The 22032-nt window shown below is 33.2% G+C and overlaps 3 protein-coding genes across 9 annotated transcripts in view; 2 read left to right on the forward strand and 1 right to left on the reverse strand.

The window, feature by feature from the left end:
* Window positions 1–12819, reverse strand: part of LOC136037670 (uncharacterized) — a 55307-nt gene extending 42488 nt beyond the window's left edge. For 2 of the 6 annotated variants that reach the window (XR_010620010.1, XM_065720399.1), the window contains exons 1-2: window positions 12708–12819; window positions 1240–1466 (exon numbers count right to left, since the gene is read on the reverse strand). Coding sequence is in view for 4 of the 6 variants with exons in the window: in XM_065720399.1 (XP_065576471.1) it covers window positions 1240–1329 (90 nt within the window). In the remaining 2 variants the exon portion in view is untranslated. The other 4 variants (XM_065720400.1, XM_065720401.1, XM_065720402.1 and 1 more) reach the window with 4 other exon arrangements.
* Window positions 1–22032, forward strand: part of LOC136037674 (methionine synthase reductase-like) — a gene marked incomplete at its 3' end in the record, with an annotated part of 463030 nt that overhangs the window by 92861 nt on the left and 348137 nt on the right.
* Window positions 12855–22032, forward strand: part of LOC136037669 (myosin-6-like) — a 44511-nt gene continuing 35333 nt past the window's right edge. The window contains exon 1 of one of the 2 annotated variants that reach the window (XM_065720398.1): window positions 12855–12944. The gene's annotated coding sequence lies outside the window, so the exon portion shown is untranslated. Of the gene's footprint in view, window positions 12945–19538; window positions 19635–22032 lie in introns of those variants that run through there. The other variant, XM_065720397.1, reaches the window with a different exon arrangement.

Genomic DNA, 22032 nt, shown 5'->3' on the forward strand with positions numbered 1-22032 from the left:
CTTCAATCATTTTGGACTATTAAAAAGGGCCATAGTCCTTTGAATTTTGAATCGAATGAGCCTTTTCCAAAGTTTCAACAACAACAAATAGCCATTTCAAAATTTCTATCAGATGAATTTCGGGAACCTTTTACCTGCGGACTCTAGGGAGGGGGAGGGGTTCATCTTCAAAATCATAAATTTTGAGCCTTTCATTTACGTTGAACAAAATGGCTATTTTTAAATTTGATTGAATGTGTTTGGGAAAATGGTGGGCTTGGGAGGGGAGTTAGTTGCCCTCCAATCATTTTCAACTATTAAAAATGGCCCTTTCAATTTGAAATCGAATGAGCCTTTTCCAAATTTTTTACGACAAAAAATGGCAATATCAAAATTTCTATCAGATCCATTTCAAGAAAAAACGAGGTGTCGGGAGGGGGAGTGTCCACCCTATGATCACTCTGAATCTTAAAAAGAACACTAGGACTTCTGACTACCAGTCCAATGAGTCCCCTAAATAGTTTATACGATCACCCTTTCTATATATATACCTTATATGCCGTCAGGGCATAACTTACAACCCTTGCCCTGAGGGCTCTGGGTTGGGGGGGTGTCATCTTCAACTGCATAATTTCTGAAGCTTTAAACAGCTTCGAACAAAATTGCTATCTCAAAATTTGATTGGATGTGTCTGAAAAAAGCATAGGCGTGGGAGTGGGCTTAGTTGCCCTTCAATCACTTTTTTCTATTAAAAAAGGTGCTAGCCCTTCCAATCTCTAATCGAATGAGCCTTTTCTAAGTTTCTACAAAAACAAATAGCCATCTCAAAAGGTCTATCAAATATATTTTGGGAAAATACGAGATGCGGGAGAGGGGATTATCCATCCTCCCATCACTCTGAATATCAAACAGCTCACTAAGACACCTGATTAGCAATCATATGATCCAATGAAGGGATATTAGCTGCCCTCCAATAAATTTCGACTATTAAAAAGGACACAAATCCTCCCAATTTCCAATGAAAATAACCTTTCGAAGTTTCTAAGACAACTCCTTCGATGGGAAGTGCCCGGGTAAAAAAAACAAAAAAAAATAATACACTGTGCCCGCATTGCTCCTTACTAAAGCAATGCTATTGCACTGCCTATGATTTGTTTGAATTTTTTCTTTTAGTTCAGTGTTTCCTTTAGCCTTGGATAGTTTTTCTTTCCAGCTGAAGGCCTTTCATAAGCTACCCATCTAATATTTGTAAATCCAAACCTGTTGAGGATCTTCTAAGACGTCGTTGCATATTGAACAGATGAAACTTGAGTCAACATCTCCAATGAATCTATCAATATCTACCCCCATCTTAATGTCGACTAGTTTCCCTGTTCTGATAACAATAAATTACAATGTCCTGTTTGACCTAGATATTTTCGGTCAAACTGTATAGAGCCTGAATGTGTCTTGGTTGGACAATCTTTACTTCGTCCAAAATATTGTAGCTGAAAAAGAAAAGTTATTTTACTCTAAACGGACACAAAACATAGTAGCAGAACCAGAAATGACTTGTGGTCGAAGGCTCAAACCCCAAACAACGACCATAAAGGAAAATTATTTAAAGATAATTTATTTCAATTCAAACCTTAGAAAATTAATGCCTAAAAAATCTATTGAAGCAATATTTTGAATCAACAAATCAGCAAAATATTTTTCTAATTCAGTTTCTGTCGATCTGAAACGAATGTATATATGTATATAGAAATGTGTAATTAAATAAATAGTAATTAAGATATCTGAACAAAATGTTGCCATGAAGGTTTTGGGACGTCATGAGTGAGGTGTTTAAATGACTGAGGTGTTTCAATTTTTAGAATGCATTCAAATGAAAGTTCTAAAATCGAACTGGCCAGCCATGACAACAAACAACGAAGAGAGATAAAACTCGATAAAAAAAAAGTATCAAATGAGACTGGGGCCGGTAGAGGGAAAAGATGATAGACTTGAACAACGCGGATATTTCGCCTTTATGCTAACTAGGCGTCCTCAGTTGCTTTGATGTTCTCGTTGAAGTAACTCAATTAGCTTCTTTTCCCTAAGTGGATCAGTAGCGACATTTGTATTTATTATTATTGGTGGTGGTTTATTTTATTTTTAGTTTAGGGTTTTTTCTTTTATCTTGTGCTGAGGACGCCTAGTTTACATACAGGGGAATATCCGTTTTGTTTTAGTCTTTCATCATTTCTTTCTATTGGCCCCAGTCTCTTTTGATGCTTTTTTTTTAGTTTTATCACTCATTGTTGTTTGTTGTCATGTATTTAAATTTTAAATAGTCTAAATTTGAAATATTTTGTACTGAAGGGTATTTGAAATTTTTAATGGCCTCTGTGTACAGCTCATAACATCTCCTAAAATGGCATAATTTTCAATGACACAATAAAAATTTTAATATCCCAGTGCTCTAGCCTCTAATATCTCCTAAAATGGTATAATATAAATATCCACACTTATATCGCCTCAAAGACCCCCTATGATGGCACAATTTAAATATCCCAAGTACTATAGCCTCTGAAATCTCCTAAAATGGTGCAGCCCCTATTCTATATCCTTTAACATCTTTTAAAATTATACAATTTAAATACCCCCTCTGCTACCATGACTTCCATTTCATGACTTAGTTACTTCCATTTTATCTAGACTGATCAAATATACTACCTCCAGTTCCAAATACTTGAAAAAAGTGCAACTCCGAGGTCAGCTTTTTTTTAAAGTTAATTTTTGTAACTGGAATCCCCATGGTTCAGCAACAGATTTCAATTTTAAGCATGTTAAAGGCAAAAATTCTTTCTGCCGTTTTATAACCAACTTTTGGGAACTCATCCCCAGAATCTAAAATTTATTTCCCTAGAAATGACTGTTATAGTGAAATATTTACAGATCTCAGTTTCAAAACTTTCAAATGAAAAATGGTTTGGTTTTTTTTTTTCGACACTTCATCTGGACAAACTGAGACTTTTCTATATTGTAGCTATTTAGCTCCAGACATTCGAAAAAATATTGCCATATTGAACATAGTAGCTTATTAAGAATAAGTTTTAAGGAAATCTTTGTGTTATGAATTTTGCTCATTTAGATTCTTTGACAGTTTTTTTTCTTATCCCTTTTTAGTTTTTGATTTAAATTTTCCTATATTTTTAATTTCTATCCAAGGATAATTAAAAGGGTTAGGGTCAAAAGATATCAGCATTCTCTAATTAAGTGTTTTGCTGCTTTCCTTGGGTGGATGCTTTTAAATGGTGTTTATTGTTTCAAATTTGATAAGAAAAACTAGTCAATAGTTAAAAAAAGGCAAAGTAAAAAAAAAACATAAGAAGAAACAAAAAACCAAAAAAAACACTAGGGATATTTCGTCTTTAGGATTTGCTCAGAATATTATGTTCAAGGTAGTCGGCTCCTTTTTTGAGAATTTTCTGTTCCTATTCCATGGGTCCCATCCCCCCTCCATATAAAGTTCTTTTTGTGCATTTGGAGAATATTGGCCTAGGAATATAAGTAAGTTTCCAAATGAAAACAGAATATTTTTGGCCTTATTTAGTAAATTTGCATCTTTATTTCAGTTTTTATTCTGCAACCTAAATTTTTATTGTTTTGTTGAATCAGTGTGATTAGCAGGTAAATCTCAAAATGTTGAGAAATATAAAAGAATATTAACGTGTTTTCAGTAGTATTAGTATTTTCCCAGTTTTGTTGTTTGATTTAGATTTGCTTTACTAAGAGCTTCCCTAATTTTTCGTAACGGCTGATAGCTGTAAAATGTTTGGCTAAGTCATATCAGAAAAAGTATATTTTGAAGCTACGAACTACTGAAATTTATTGGGCCTTAAATTGGCAAAAAAAAGCTTTTCGCCTATCATCACTTTTATTTTGAATAGCTAGAGCCAGATATGAAAGACCTTCCATTTTAAAAGACAATTGAAATTTTCCCTTTATTACCTCAGATAAATACAAATGAGTTATATTTTCCAAATTTTAACCGACTAAACTAAAATATTTTTTGAGAAAATTAAACTTTGAACTTTGTGTTTCAAAATTTTTACGTTGGTGTGTGCGTGGAAATGTTTGCCAATTTTTCCTTATTAGTTTGAATCTGAGGCAGCAAAATTGCGCTGCCTAATTAAAAAGCTATGGGGACAATTTTTTTCTCTTTTTTTGGTTTTTGACCAAGGCAAAACATAAAGAAGTAGTGTTGTAGAAACTGTGGAGAGGGTCCATTCGATTGGAGATTGCTATATTTAGTGCCCTTTTGATAGTCAAAAGTGATTGGAGGGCTAACAATCCCCTCCTCACAATGTTCATCATTTTCTCAAATAAATCCAACCAAAATGTTGAGATAAACATTTTGTTCAGCGTAGATGAAAGGTAGGACCCTTGCCCTCCGAGCAAGGGTTATAAGTTACGCCCCGGAGCATGTATGGTTTTTATGAAAAGGGTGAACGTATAAACTTTGGAGCGGGATCATTGGGTTGAAAATCAGATGTTCTAATCCCCTTTTAAGAGTAAAAGTGATCAGAATACAACTAGAACCACCCCCACAATCATGGAATATTTCTCCCAAATGCATCCGATGGAAATTTTTAGCTTCCCAAATGTTCAAAAGCCATCAAAGATTACATACATGGTCTTAGAGGCTGACACAGTCCCACAGAGTCTGAGGAAAAGGTTTGTAAGTTATACACCAGGGTACCCACGGTTTTTACGGTGGGTTGGCTGTGTGAGCTCTTAAGGATAATCATTTGACTTGAAGTTTAAGCTCGAGTTCCCTTTTAAGAGTTACAAATGATAGGGAATTGTCTCCCTGAGTTGGAAAAAATAGAGAAACAGAGCCCAAAGTTTCAGTCTAACAAAGTAAACGGATATTAGAAATAAAATTTGAACAACTGACACAATAGATAGCCCCTTTGGTTCCCCTCCCACCCACCAGAATTCTTTTGATTGTCTGGTCCTTCTTTTTATTTCCAATATGTTTCATATTTCAATCAATATTTTGTCCACCAAAGATGTCAATACCTATTTAAAAAGCTTTCTTATTACACAAGGGACCCGTGGCCCCTCTCTATACCTAAAAATGCTACAACGTCCTATGATTTATTTTTTTCATGGATGCAGCCGTATCTGCAACCTAGTAAAGAGTGAGCTGCAACCCATTAGAATCAAAGTTTAATCTGTATAGAATGTTTCTATTCAGAACACATTGCTATCTGACTGATTCATTCTATCTGACTCATTCCTGAGTCAGGAATGGTAACTTTTTTATAGGTTCAAAAGTAAAAGTTTGCTGCGAAAAGAAATGTTTGCTGTTTTCAGAAAAGTCTGACTCCACTAAAAGTGGTAAAAATGACATTAAAAATGACAATGAGCTAAAATAACATCGTAAATAGACGTTTAATAGCTTATATAAAATATATTGCTTATGTATATATTACCATGAATGTCCGAAGATTGGTGAATGTCCAAAATATCTTTTTTTTTCTCCTTGGATTTATCAGTGTTCCCAGTCAACTTGTTCAATTTGATGCTAGGTTTGATAATAACATATTAGGTTCGGTTATATTATGTTTAGTTAGGATATAATAAGGGAAGTTAGGTTAAGTTGCTTATGCAAGGCTTTTAACCGATTTCTGCTATCTATAACCAAATTTAGCCTAACCTAAACTAACATAATCTATCCTAACCTTAGCTTTTCTTTCATAAGATTAAAAAGGCCTACTTTCAAAGCTAATTGAATCCAAAGGAATCTCGGACATTCACCGGTGAATATCAACATTAACCAGATTTTGGCATTTTTCTGTGAATTATACATTCTTTTCATTAATTTCGCCATATGCTACTGCAAAGTTGAACTTAGAGCGGTACTTTCGGTGCCATGTCACAAGTAGTAAAGTTGGGGTCAGTGGGCTAGAAAAACTTCTGAAAGAGATGTTTAATGGCTCTGTTGAAAGATATTACTCAGAGCTATGTGTTTTTTTTTGTTTTTTTTTTATTATTATGAATTATACCATCCATAAATAAAATATAGCAAAAAAAATGGTACTTGTGTGGGCACTTCTTAAGTCAAAAAACATGGAAGCATAAAACGGTACCTACTAAACGGTTAGCTCTTTAGCTTGGTAAAAAAAAATAGCTTAAGAGCCCATTTTGTATGCTCCCCTCTGAAGCCTCTAAGAAAGTTTCACAAATCATCTGCTCACCACTAGGCTACTGCAACGTTAGCAGGGCTAGCAGGCTACTAGATTATCGTAGAAAAATGTTTAATGGATGTTTTAAACACTATTGCTGACGTCCATGCGGTTTTAAACGTAAACATAAAAAAAACTAGTTTTCTTCTAACTGAAAATAAGGAGCGACATTAAAACTTAAAACGAACAGAAATTACTCCGTATATGAAATGGGTTGTCCCCTCCAAAATCCCTCGCTCTTTATGCTAAAGCTTTTAATTGTTTTAAAAAGCAGAATTGTGGTAAAGAGTCAAACTTTAGCGTAGAGAGCGAAGGATTGAAGAGGGGACAAGCCATTTCATATACGGAGTAATTTCTGTTCGTTTTAAGTTTTAATGTCGCTCCTTACTTTTAGTTAGAAAAACTAGTTTTTATTATGTCATTTCTGAACGTTTTTGAATTAATGCATGTTTGATTTTGGCTCTCCACACATAAATTATTAAATGAAATTTATATTTGAATTCCTTTTTTGGCTAAATGACTTTCTCTTAGTTCCGATCAGACGATTTTGAGAAATAAGGGATGGGGAAGGAGGCCTAGTTGCCATGCAATTTTTCGGTTACACAAAAAGTCAACTATAAATTTTAATTTTTAACGAATTTTTTTATTAGTAAAAACTATACGTAACTTAAGAATTAACTTACGTAACAAACTTTTATATTCTTAAATTTTTATTATGTATATGAGGGGGTTTGTACCCTCGTTAATACCTCACTCTTTAAACTAAATCGTAAGCTTTGTGCCGATTCTTTAAGAATGACCCATGAATCAGAAAGACCGTAGAATAAATAGTTGAAACTACTAAAAATAATATAGCATAAAGAGCGAGGTATTTATCTCCTCCTAAATACCTCGCTTTTTATGCTAAAGTATTTTTAGAACCCGTCATATGGGTGTAATCTCTGTTTGTTTTAAGTTTCAATGCTACTCCTTACTTTCAATTGAAAAAACTTTTCCATGTTTATTTTTTCATTGTTTTTTTTTATTGTAATTTTAGAAAATCCTGCACCCTTTTCATTGAATTTTTCTTCCCCCAGGACATATTTCTCCAAGAAAAGCTCCTCTCACATAGCCCCCTCCCCTCAACCCCATCCCCAAAACCAAAAAAAAACCCTGAAAACGACTGTACACTTCCTAATAACCATTATTATATGTAAACACTGGTCGAAGTTTGTAACTTGCAGCCCCTCCCCCAGGGACTGTGGGGGAGTAAGTCATTCCTAAAGACATAGTTATTATGGTTTTTGACTATGTGGAACAAAATGGCTATCTCAAAATTTTGATCTGTTGACTTAGGAGAAAAAATGAGCGTGGGAGGGAGCCTAGGTGCACTCCAATTTTTTTGGTCACTTAAAAAGAGCACTAGAAATTCTCATTTCCGTTAGAATGACCCTCTTGCAACATTTTAGGACATCTTGGACGATAAGATGACCCCAGGGGAAAATAAAAAAAAACAAAAACAAACAAATAAACACGCACCCGTGATTTGTCTTCTGGCAAAAATACGAAATTCCACATTTTTGTAGATAGGAGCTTGAAAATTTTGCTATAGGATTCTCTGATACGCCGAATGCGATGGTGAGATTTTCGTTAAGATTTTGTGACTTTTAGAGGATGTTTTACCCTATTTTCTAAAATAAGACAAATTTTTCTCAGGCTCGTAACTTTTGATGAAAAAGACCAAATTTGATGAAACTTATATATTTAAAATTAGCATGAAAATCCGATTCTTTTGATGTATATTTTAGCATCAAAATTCCGTTATTTAGAGTTTTGTTTACTATTGAGCCGAGTTGCTCCTTGCTACAGTTCGTTACCACAAACTGTTTGATCTACCATCTTTTACAAGTTAACAGATTTCAATGTTAACAAGTATGTTGGGAGATTTTGCTATGAGCTCTTTGTCTTTAACACGGTCAGCTGACTCTGAGTCTTACAAATAATTTTAATATATCGAATGTTCTTAAGAAGATGAAATTTATAGAATACAAAATAATTGGACCTTGAATGTCCCTATAACCATTTATAAACAAATATTGGAAAAACCGAGCATGATGAACCCGAAAGAACCTCAACACAACTATTTCATTTTAATTCAAAAATAAACGCTTTTAGTTGGAGGGGGAACCTGAAATCTCAGGAAACGCTAAGAATGGCGGGATTGGGATGAAATGTTATGGGAAAAATAAGCACAAGTCCTAGATATGTGATTGACATAACTGGAACGGATCTACTCTCTTTGGGGAGTTTGAGGGAGGGTTGATTCTGAAAAATTAGGAACATGAGGTATTTTTAACTCAGATCTCTTATTTTAAATCCCTATCGGATCCGGACTCATTGGGGGGAGTTGGAATGGGAACCGGTAAGCTTGGAAAAGGTCCTATATACATGATTTATATAACCAGACCAGATATATTCTCTTTTGGTGAGATGGGGGGGGGGGGCTCATTCGGTAATTCGGAAAAATTAAAAAAGTAGGCTTTTTTTAACTTACGAAAAAGCAATAAATTCCGAATGAAATTTGATATTCAGAAGGACCTCATGTCTCAGAGCTGATCGGATCTGGTGACACTAGGGGAGTCGGAGGAAGAAACTGGAAATCTTTGAAAAGACTTATAGTGGAGAGATCAAGATGATACTTGGTTTAAAGAATGAGCACATGTCCTAGATACGTGATTGAAATTGCCAGACAGCATTGGCTCTCTTTGGAGGAGTCGGGGGGGGGGGATTAATTCAGAAAAATTAGACAAAATGAGGTAATTTTAACTTACGAACGGTTGGTCAGATCTTAATGAAATTTGATATTTAGAAGGATCCTATGGTTCAGAGATCGTATTTTAAATACTAACCAGATGCAGTAATACCGGGGGATTTGTAGGGGGAAACCAGAAATCTTAGAAAACGTGAAAATTGAGGCATCTTTATCGTGCGAATGAGTGATCAGATCTTAATGAAACTGGATATATAGAAAAATGTTATGTGTCAGAACTCTCTTTTCAATTCTAATTGTATCTGGGAACATAGGGGGTTGGAAGGGGAGACAAAATCTTGGAAACCGAAAATCTCGTAAAACGCTTAGGTTGAAGAGATCAGGATAAAACTTGATGGGAAGAATAACCACAAGCTGTAGATACGTGAGTGACAAAAATGGACCGGATCCACTCTCTTTGGGGGAATAGTGGGATATCCAGTGCTTTGGTGAGTTCGATGCTTCTGGACGTGCTAGGACGATGAAAATTGGTAGGCTTGCAACTGTGTGCAGCAACTGGTTGTGCAGCAACCTGCACAAATTGACTTGATAAAATAATCTTCCCCGATTCAACCATCTTGGGGGTTGAAGTGAGAGGAAAAATTAGAAAAACTGATGAATATTTAACTTACGACTCGGGGATCGGATCTTAACAAATTTTGATATGTAGAAGGACCTCGTGTCTCAGAGCTCTTATTTTAAATCCTAACCGGTATTAAGCCTCAGATTTTCCTTTTAAATTAATCTATTGATTCTTAGAATTTTGCTAGAACTCATGGCTCTTCCGACGTCGTCAAAAGTGCCAAATAAACTCTTTCCTATTGTTTTTTTTTCCATTGTAGCAAATAATCGACTGGGTTGAAAGCTGTCCATGAGCCCTCAAGCAACTGAACCACCATACTCAGTTTTTCGGTATTCTACAAGTATGGGCAACATCATGGGGTAGGACACAAGTTAGAATCTTTACATGTTCAACTTTGTTGGAATTAAATCAAAAAATACTTTTTCAAGCTCAAAGTAAGGAGCAACACTAAATTTAAAAGATTTATTAGTCACAAATGTATCCATTCACCGAACCGGTCTTATGATAGTAATTGTAATTGCTCTTAATTTTTTCAAAAGGACATCAGTTAGTTCTTGGAATTGTTATAATGCCATTAAAAATTTTCTCATTTGGTCAAAAAAGGAAAATTCTTTGGATCCAAAAATTTCTTCATGATTTGATTTCGTATCATACATAAAATAAGAGATTAGAGACCCACTCAAATTTGTAAGATTAATTGGATTATTCAAAGGGGGGGGGGATAAATAGAAAACATATATCTTTTTGGAGTTCCAAGTTATTATAATGATTTTATAACATGTAATACGGAATTAAATTGGACGACTGAAAAATATATTGGCAAATTTCGAGATTTGAAAAAAAAAATGGAAAGAGAGGGGCACGAGGTTATCAGATACCTCAGAGCATCTAATCAACATTTTGAGCTACTCATTCTGTGATTTCTCTGAGCTACTTTACTTTATATCGGGGGGGGGGGGGAGGACAATTTTAATCCGGGATTTTCGGTGAGGATGGATATTCTGTGGGGTGGGGGGATATTTTTCATGAAGAGAAAACACTGGTCCCTTCTCGCAACTCTAATTTTTAAAACAATAAAAAACTTTAGCGTAAGGAGTGGGGTGTCGAGGAGGAAAAGCCCCTTTCATATACGGAGTAATTTCTGTTCGTTTTAAGTTTTAATGTCGCTCCTTACTTTCATTTAAAAAAACTTGTTTTTTTATTTAATATAACAGAGAACCTCATTTTAGAGGTTTAAAGAGTTCTAGTTCTTTTTCATCTGTCAAAATTTCCTTCAGTCCAACCAGCAACGTGGGGAGATATCGGTACTTGTGTAATATTTAGAACATACTCCATAAGTGAAGTTGAAGTTTACTGAACTCCTTTCGGGAAACAAACTACGATGTAGGTACATTTAAATTAAATATTTGGCACTTGTTCTTTATTCAATTGATCAAATTAAATTCAGAACACACTCAAGAGTTTCGCTGAGAAAATTTTGTTTCATTTCCACAAAGACAAAACTCAATTTAGTTTGCTACGGATAGAGATAGAAGATAGTGTTTGAACATAGATTTTGAAATTAAGTTTTGCCAAAGATTGAAAAAGAGACAGTTATATTTTTCCAGGATAAGAGTTGTTACCCACAACAAAACAGTGCGTCAATGGACACAACATGACTTTATAAGACTAACCTAACCTGACATCGTAGTTTGTTTCACGAAAGAACCTAACTTCACTTATTGAGTGTTTTCTAAATAATAGACAAGTACCGGGATATTTTCCAAGGGGATAAGTTCCAAGGAGAAAACGCTTTAACCCGTTCTTTTACTCTTGTGACAAATTTAATATCATTCAGTGAATACACACCCCTCTTTTGTTTTGATGGAGCCAATGTCTTCTGGAGGCTATGTTATCAAGGCAGTATGGGCCAAGACAACGCCTTTTTAAAATATGATACGGTTCAAACTTTTATGAAAACTTAAATCCATCCTTTCTGTGAAAAATTAGGAGAGCTTTCTTCCTTCTAACTTGGCTAGTTAGATAATATAAGCCTTGCTGATCGCTAAACAGGGGAATAAAAATCCTATAAAAGTAATGTTTCTTTTAGGAATTACATTAAAAAAACTAAAATGGCAATCTACTCAATGAAATATATTGCAAATTGTTTCTAACTATGATCACATGTTGGTGTTACCAAAATTACAGGTATCAAGGCAACATGTACTTATAAATTGCTTGAATATGTAAAGAAAATTGGATAGAAAATTATATGTCAGTGTGAATTCCGGTTATCAATATAATTTTTCCATATTATGTTTTATTTTTCATCGTATTCAATGTGATGTTCTACAATAAGAAAAAAACAACAAAATAAAATAAAATAAAAATAAAAATATTCATTTCAAAGTGAAATTATGAATATGACACAACCCCTTCTTCTTTCTCCCAATTCTAATCCTTGAAACAGAAAATTTTATCACTGGTTTTAGCCAACACAACTATTGATTTGTAAGGTATGAAATTTTATTAACTTGGAATTTGATCGACTTGAAAAAAGAAAAACGTCATCTTCTTAGAAATTTCGATGTGAAACACTTCAAGCGTTCAAAAGATATACTATGAACATTTCCTTGAGAAAAATACACTTTCTTTTCAAAGAGACTTTTAAGTTTTGAGTTCTTTTAATTTGAATTTTATATCTTGTTACATTCTGTGTTGTCTGTTTTTGTCTTTTTATTTCATCATATTTTGGTATATTTCATTTGGATTAACCTAATCTTACTTCTCAAGGATGTACCATTATGTAGACAACTACCGTGTTTTGTTTCAAGAGGAAAAATCTTCCTGTACTATTTCGGTTGTTAACAATGTCAAATCAGATTTGGTACTATACATGTCACAGTCTCCCTGAAACCTTTTCTTCATTATCCCTTTTTCAGCTGAACTTGGCCGAATAAAAATTTTTCTTATTCATCGAAAAATATACTTTTTTGAAAAAAAACTTCAAATGCTCCTGATTTACCTTTTTGAGCCCTAGGAAGTACTAATGGAGATTGGGCTTGCCTGAAAAAGTACGAACGACTTTGCTTGAAAAAACAGAATGAAGTCATGGCTTAAACTGATTATCTAAACAATCTTTTGGAATCGGATATCTTACCCAATAACAACACTAATTAGAAAGCTTTGTTCCTGAACATTCAACTCAATCAGCTCCAATGCAACTGACAGAAAACAAATTGTGGAAAAGATAACAGCGAAAAACAAATGCTCTCTTCATCGTTTAAACTTTGCTGTCATTTTGATTATAATTTTGCTGATAAGATTTGGTGACGATAATAATAAAAGAAAATGAGAAAATTAGTAGGGTTCGGTTACTGGCATGACACACTAACTTGTAAGACACTTGTTTTTTATTTGATATGAGACAATTTTGCTTGAAAAGTATTAGCTCAACTAGTAGTGTAATTTTTGGTGATTTTGTTGGCTAGCTGATATAATAAGTCTTAAAAGTTATCAAACGGTTCCAGGTAAAGAACTGCAAGTAATGGTCGATGCATCTAAATAATAACAGGAACAGTAAAAAACAAAGTTTCAAACAGTTCGTGGTAACGAATTGTAGTAAGGAGCGACCCGGCTCAATAGTAACCAAAATTCTACAAAATTGAATTTTGATATCAATACCTACATCAAAAGAATTTTTAATGCTGATTTTAAATATATAAGTTTCATCAAGTTTAGTCTTACCCATCAAAAGTTAAGAGCCTGAGAAAATTTGCCTTATTTAGGAAAATAGGAGCAAACACCCCCTAAAAGTCATAGGATCTTAACGAAAATGACACCATCAGATTCAGCGTATCAGAGAACCCTGCTGTAGAAGTTTCAAGCTCCTATCTACAAAAATGTGGAATTTTGTGTTTTTTTGCCAGAAGACAAATCACGGGTGCGTGTTTATTTGTTTTTTTTGTTTTTTTTTCTTTTCTTTTCCCCAGGGGTCATCGTATCGACCAAGTGGTCCAAGAATGTCGCAAGAGGGCTCATTCTAACGGAAATGAAAAGTTCTAGTGCCCTTTTTAAGTGACCAAAAAATTGGAGGGCATCTAGGCCCCCTCCCACGCACATTTTTTTCCCAAAGTCAACGGATCAAAATTTTAAGATAGCCATTTTGTTCAACATAGTCGAAAACCATAATAACTATGTCTTTAGGGATGACTTGCTCCCCCACAATCTCTGGGGGAGGGGCTGCAAGTTACAAACTTTGACCAGTGTTTACATATAGTAATGGTTATTGGGAAGCGTACAGACGTTTTCAGGGGGATTTTATTTTGTTTGTGGATGGGGCTGAGGAAAGGGGGCTATGTTGGAGGATCTTTCCTTGGAGGAACCTGTCATGGGGGAAGAAAAATTCAATGACAAGGGTGCAGGATTCTGTAGCATTACTATAAGAAAACAATGAAAAATAAACATGAAAACGTTTTTTTCAAATGAAAGGAAGAAGTAGCATTGAAACTTAAAACGAACAGAGATTATTACGCATATGAGGGGTTCTAAAAATACTTTAGCATAAAGAGCAAGGTATTTAGGAGGAGATAAATACCTTGCTCTTTATGCTAAAGTATTTTTAGTAATTTCAACTATTTATTCTACGCCATTTCTGATTCAGGGGTCATTCTTAAGGAATTGGGACAAAACTTAGGAATTAGTGTAAAGAGCGAGGTATTAACGAGGGTACAAACCCCCTCTTATACATAATAAAAATATAAGGTTATGAAAGTTTGTTACGTAAGTTAATTCTTAAGTTACGTATATTTTTTACTAATAAAAACGTTCGTTAAAAATTAAAAGTTCTAGTTTCCTTTTTAAGTAACCGAAAAATTGGAGGGCAGCTCCACCCCTTATTTCTCAATATCGTCTGATCAAAACTAAGAGAAAGCCATTTAGCCAAAAAAAAGAATTAATATACAAATTTCATTTTAATAATTTATATGCGGAGAGCCAAAACCAAACATGCATTAATTCAAAAACGTTCAGAAATTAAATAAAAAAAAAACTAATTTTTTTAGCTGAAAGTAAGGAGCGACATTAAAACTTAAAACGAACAGAAATTAATCCGTATATGAAATGAGTTGTCCCCTCCGCAATCCCTCGCTCTTTACGCTAAAGTTTGACTCTTTGCCACAATTCTACTTTTTAAAACAATTAAAAGCTTTAGCGTAAAGAGCGAGGGATTGCGGAGGGGACAACTCATTTCATATACGGATTAATTTCTGTTCGTTTTAAGTTTTAATGTCGCTCCTTACTTTCAGCTAAAAAATTAATTTTTTTTATTTAATTCATGACAAAAGACACATAAAAGAATCAAATTTTTATGCTGATTCAAAATATATAAAGTTCATGCCATCGAAAACTGCTAGCCTGAGAAAATTTCCCCAAGAGGGGACTCCTCCCCTTAAAGCTTCGAGAAATCTTAAGAAAAATCTTATCATCAGATTCAGCATATTCGAATATCCTAATATTAGAAACTGTGGAAAATCATTGGAATAAGATTTGCAGTTATGCTGACACCTATGTTGAAGATTGCTGCATTACAGCAACTGAACCCCGCTGGTGAATATTTTGCAACGACATACGATTTTTTTCTCTTCGGGTAAAATTTCTTCTCTGCTTTTGAGACCCCTTGACCCAAATACTTAAGAACCTAAATTTTAAACAAAATGAAAAAAATTCATTGGCTGTTTGTCAGATACCATTTCCAGGGGCACTTCCCCCAACTTATCTTTTTACATTAAAATACCCCTGTCCAGGGGTTTTATAAGTGTACATATCAAACCTATCAGAGAAGAAATTTGTTCAGCCTATTCTTGAACCAGCTTACACCCTCCCGCTTTTCGATAAAAAGATGTGACATCGCCTCGATCCAAGAAACGTTCATCATAAATTTCAATCTCATCAGAAAATAAAAACTTCGGTTCAATTTTTAGCTCAATTTGCGGAGTGCTGACGTCGCAGTTTGAAAAAAAAAAACAGATTTAACATGCGGGGGTTCTTGTAAAAAACATTTGTTTACGATTTTAATTATTGGGCATACCAAAATTTGCTTCTCTACATATATATATATATATATATATATATATATATATATATATATATATATATATATATATATATATATATATATATATATATATATATATATATATATATATATATATATATATATATATATATACATATATATATATATACATATATATACATATATACATATATACATATATATATATATATATATATATATATATATATATATATATATATATATATATATATATATATATAAATTATATATATATATATATATACATATATATACATATACATATATATATATATATATATATATATATATTATATATATATATATATATATATATATATATATAATTATCGTAACTTGGGTCCCATTGTCTCAATGACAAAGAGCTGTAGCTTTTAAAACTTCAGAAAAAATGAAAAGTTTTCTGGTCTTTTTTTGGAACCTTTTTCGTTTAATTCCTTTTCCGGTGAAACAAATTATACGTTTAATTCCTTTTTCGTTTGGTCTTTTGGTTGCTTGGCTCAAGGTCTTATTGATGCTAGTTTCAAGCCAGTCGAGAAAAAACATAAGAAGCTTTCAGGGATCCCTTTTTGGAGTGTTTGTTCCCCCTATCCAGGTTTTTTTGCCTAATATGGGGCCTCAAGGAATTGTGGCTATTGTTCTCAAATCTTTCGTTAAAAACCTTGTACACTTTTTATTGGACCTCATTTTGGGCAAATGAATGTTTTCTTCACATTTGTTTAAGTGGTAGGCTAATTCCTCTTAGCTTAACAACTAGTACATGGGTTTTAAGCAAAACAAGAAAGTTTTTTCACATAAAAAAAGTAAAGAATCTATTGCAGAGATTTCAAGGTCCTATCTGCAAAAATGAGAATTTTTATAGTACTTTTTTGCTAGAAGAAAAATCAGGGATGCGTGATTCTTTGTTTGTTTTTTCCAAGGGTGATTGTGGCGACCCAGTGGTCTTAGAACACCGGGAGAGGGCCCATTAGAACAGATTATGAAAGTTCAGGTGCCCTTTAGAAATGGCCAAAAGTAATAGGGGGGGGGGGGGGATAAGTAGGCCCCATCCCACGCCTCTTTTTTCTCAAAATTATATGATCAAAACTTTGAAATAAGTATTTTGTAGAACATAGTTCAAAGACCAAACAACTATGCCTTTGAAGACAACTTGTCCCTCATCAAATTCTGGGGAAAGGTCTTTAAGTTTGCCCATAAAAATTGGGCAAATAAAATTTGCCCATGGTTTATGTATAGTATTTTTTACGAGTAATTATGCATTCATTTTGGATGGAATTTTCCATTGAGTTAATTTTCCAGTGCAAACTTTACACACGGGAAATTCGTAAGAATTCCGATACGAAATTCTTCCTATGTAGTGCTCCTTTTTTGCCGACTCAATTTTAAGTGTGGTTAAATTAAAGGTAATTGCTCGGGGTAAATTATTACCATAAACGAATTGTATTGATGATTTATTTGTGAAGAGGAGGAATTTTTCAATTGAGGTGGAGCCAGATTTCCTAGTAATATTTGAAATCGATCAGACACTAAATAATAGAAAGTTTTTTCAACAGATAGTAAGAAGAACTTAACTTTAGAAAAATATTAAAACTTAAAAACAAACAGAAATTATTGTTTGAACTAAGGTTTGCCCTTCCTCAAATCTTCGCTCTTTATGCTAACGCTTGAGTTTTGTCTCATTCTTTAAAACGACTCCCGAAACATAAGATTCGTTTAATTAGAACAATAACGAGCTTTTTTAAAAGTACTAAGAACCTTAGTGCAAATGGAGATATGTTGAGGAAGGATTGAACCCCCCCCCTCACAAACGTTACATTAAATTCTGTCCCTCTTAAGTTTTAATGTCGTTCTTTTCTTTTACTTGAAAAAAACTCATTTTTAAAATTTAATGATCCATTGAAAACAACAAGCATCGAAAACAATCTAGCTGTAGGCTTGATTTTCAAACAAGCATACAGCTGTAACTTACTTCAGAGGGCCAACATAATTACACCCTTGGATTCATTAGTCTTAAATGTATCCTTTCATTATAGTAATTGCAAATATCCTTAATTTTTTCCAAAAGGTCATCAATTAGTTCGTAGAATTATTATAATACCATTGTAAAGTTTACTTATTTTGCCAAAAAGTAAAGTCCTTTGTATCTTAAAATTCTTCTTGATCTGATTTCCTAGAATGCATATTAATTTCCACTTTCTTCTCAAATTCACGAGTGTAATTTTCAAACAGTTTGTGATAAGGAACTGTTAGTAAACAGCCACCCGGCTCAATAGCATTCGAAACTCTAAAAAACATAATTTTGATACCAATAGATGCATCAAAATAATTGTATTTTTGTGTAATTTTTAAATATATAAATAGTTTTAAATAGTTTTTAAATATATTTAGTTTTTAAAGTTTAATCTTACCCATAAAAAGTTATGAGCCTCAGAAAATTTGCCATATTTTCGATAAAAGGAGGAAACACCCCGTAAAAGTCACTAATGGTGTAAATTCACAAAAAAACATTAAGCTTACCAGAAAACACTATTGTAATAGTTTCAAGCTCCTATCTCTAAAAATGTGAAATTTGTATTTTTTGCCTGAAGGAAGATCACGGATACGTGTTTATTTGTTTTTTTTTCCAAGAAGTGATTGTATTGACCCAGTTGTCCTAGAATGTCACGAGAGGGCTCATTCTAACAAAAATTTAAAGTTATATTGCCCTTTTTAAGTAATCAAAAGTGCTGCACAGCTAGGCCATCTTCCAGCCTCATTTTTGCCAGAGTCAGTGGATAAAATTTTTTGAAGATAGTCTTATTGGTCAGGATAGTTTAAAGATCTAATAACCTTCCCTTTGTAGACGAATTAATTTCCCATAGTCACCTGGAGTAGGGCTGTAAGTTAGGAACTTTGCCCATTATTTACATATAGTATTGGTTATTGGGAAGTATACAGAAGTTTTCAGGGGTGATTTTTTCGGTTGGTTATGAGGGGGCTGTTGAGATCGGGTGACATGGGAGGATCTTTTCATGCAGGAATTTATCTTGGAGGGAAAGAGTTTCCATGAAAGGGGTGCTGGTCTTCCCGCATTATTAAAAAAAATGAAATTAAATAAAAAACGAGTTTTTTCAGCTGAAATTAGGGAGCAACATTAACACTTAAAACGGTAGAAATTATTACGTATTTGAGGAGGATGGTTCTGTCCTCAATACCTCGCTCTTTAAGCTGAAGTATCTTTAGTTATTTCAAAATAGCTATTAATTAAACCGTATTTCTGTTTAAGGGGTCATTCTTAAAGAATTGGAACAAAATTTTAACTTTAGTGTAAGACCGAGGTATTTACGAGGTGGTGCCTCATATAAATAATAAAAACATGTGAATATAGAAGTTTGTTATGCAAGTTACTCCAAAAATATATATATTTTTTACTAAGAAAAAGCTCGTAAATAAAATTAGCAGTTCTAGTGCAATTTTAAGTAAGCAAAAAATGAAGGGCAACTAGGTCCCCTCCCCTTCCCCTGTCTCGCAAAATTGTCCGTTCAAAACTTTGAGAAAGCCATTTAGCCAAAAAATTAAAATTAATATGCAAATTTTATTTTATTATTTATGTACGGTGAACCAATGAAACCTGCTTTAATCAATAAAATTTCAAAAACGAAATAAAAAACAAGTTTTTAACTGAAAGTAAGGAGCGACATTAAAACTTAAACGAACAGAAATTATTCGTTTCTGAAAGTAGTTTTTCCCTCCTCAGTGCCCCCCTCTTTACGCCAAAGTTTTACTGTTTCTCACAGCTCTACTTTTTAAAACAATAAAAAACATATAATTTTCAATATTTTTCTTTTCACCAAATCTTATCAGTAAATAATTTCAGAATGACAACGCTTTAAAGTTTAAACGATAAAGAAAGCATTTGTTTTTCGCTGTTATCTTTTCCACAGTTTGTTGCTGTCAGTTGCATTTGAACTGATTGAGTTGAATTTTCAGGTAACAGAACTTTATAATTTTCGTTTTTATTGGGTAAGATACTAGAATCCAAAGGATTGTTAAGATAATTAGTTTAGGCCGTGTCTTCATTATAGTTTCTTTTCAGGTAGAGTCGTTTGGGCTTTTTTACTTTTTCAGGCAGGCCAAATCTACATTTCTATTTTTTAGAGTTTGAAAAGGCAAATCAGGTGCATTTGAAGTTATTTAAAAAAAAAGTCTGTTTTTATGATAAAAAAATTATTTTATTCGTCTGAGTTTGCCTAAAAAAGCCATAATGAAGACAGATCTCCGGGAAGACTGTGACATGGTTTTTGCCAAACCTGATTTGGCCGTGTTGATTACAGAAAAAGTACAGTAAACTTTTTTCTCTTGGAACAAAACACGGTAGTTGTGTTCAGAATGGTACATACTCGAGAAGTAAAATTAGGTGAATCCAAGTGAAATATACCAAAACATGATGAAATAAAAAGGCAAAAACAGAAAGAAACAGAACGTATTGAGAAACAAAGTTCAAATTAAAAGAATTCAAAACTTTAAAGTCTTCTTGAAAAGAAAATGTGTTTTTCTCAAGAAAAAGATCATAGGATATCTTTAGAACACTTGATGCATTTCATATCGAACATTCTAAGAAGATGAGGATTTTTTTCTCAATTCAAATCCCAAATTAATAAAATTCATAGCTTACATTTAAATTTTTGTGTGGGCTAAAAACAGTGAATAAATATCCTGTTTCAAAGATTAGAATTAGGAGAGAAAAGAAGTGGGTGGGTCGTATTCATGTTTTTACTTTCAAATGAAATTTTTATTTTTATTTTATGTTATTTTGTTTTGCTTTTTAATTTTGAAACATTAAATTAATTACAATGACAAAATAAAACATAATATGAAAAAATTATATTCATAACCGAAATACACACTGACATATATTTTTCTATCTAATTTTCTTTACATATTCAAGCAACTGATAAGTACGTGTTTCCTTGGTACTTATAATCTTGGTAACATTAATATTTAATCATGGATAGGAACATTTTGTAATATCAAACAGTTTGTGGTAGCAAACTGAAAGTAAGGAGCCACCCGGCTCAACAAAAACTGAAACTCTAAAAAAATTCAATTTGATACCAATAATTAAATCAAAAGAATTGCATTTGTATGCTTTTTAAATATACAACATTTTTCAAGTTTAGTCTTACTCATCGAAAGTTACGAGTATGAGAAATTTCTCTTTGTTTTAGAAAATAGGGGGAAACATCCCCTGAAAATCACATAATCTTAATGAAAATCACACTATAAAATTCAGTGTATCAAAAATCCTGCTGCATAAGTTTCAAGCTCTTATCTAAAAAGTTTGGAATTTTTTTCATTTTTGCCGCAAAACAAATCACGGATGTGTGTTTATTTTATTTAATATTTTTCCAGGGGTGACCGTATCGATCCAGTGGTCCTAGAATGTCGCGAGAGATCTCATTCTAACGGAAATTATAAGTTATAATGTACTTTTTAAGTAACCGAAAAATTGGACGGCACCTAGGATCAAAATTTTGAAATATCCATTATTTCAGCATAGTCAAAAGCCTAATAATTATGGTTTTTGGGACGACAGAATCCCCCTGAGTCCCCGTCAAAGGGGCTGCAAGTTACAAGCTTTGACCATTGTTTTCATATAGTAATGTCTATTGGAAAGAGTACAGACGTTTTCAGGGGTACTTTTTGCGTTGAGGCGTGTTCGGGCCGGGGGGTGTAGTTATGTGGGAGGATCTTTCAATGGAGGAATATATAAAGAGGGAAGAAAATTTCCAAGAAGCGTAAAATTTTCTAGCTTATTGAGAAAACTAATTAGAAGATATTTATAAAAAAAGTTTTTTTTTCAGCTGGAAGTAAAGCAAAATAACTGGAAGTACAGTCTCCTCCACAATATAAAATACATAATAAAATATACGAATATAGAAGTTTGTTACGCAAGTTAATTCATAAATTACGTGTATTTATTGCTAATAAAAACGTCCATAAAAAACAAATAAAAAATTCTAGTCGCCTTTTTAAGTAACCAAAATTGGATTGCAATTAGGCTTCCTCTCCTACCCCTTTTTTTTACCAAAATCGTCCGACCAAAACTATGAGAAAGCCACTTAGTCAATATTGTATTGAACCGATTTCCATCTTTAGTTTGTTTTTTCTCTTAAATATAATTCTTCACAGAAGTATTACTCTTATAGCATATTCATCCTCCTGTATGGCGATCAGCAATATTTGTATTTCTTTCTCTAGCCAAAGTAGAAGCAAGAATGCGCAACTAAATTTTTCTCAGGAGGAGTGGATTGAAGTTTTTATAAGAAATTAACTATATTATAATTAACAAGAGCTAAGAGCTCATATAGGAGTTGTGACAAGGTCG

This window comes from Artemia franciscana, chromosome 17 (genome assembly GCF_032884065.1).
Source record: "Artemia franciscana chromosome 17, ASM3288406v1, whole genome shotgun sequence".
In the NCBI taxonomy this organism is placed as follows: domain Eukaryota; kingdom Metazoa; phylum Arthropoda; class Branchiopoda; order Anostraca; family Artemiidae; genus Artemia; species Artemia franciscana.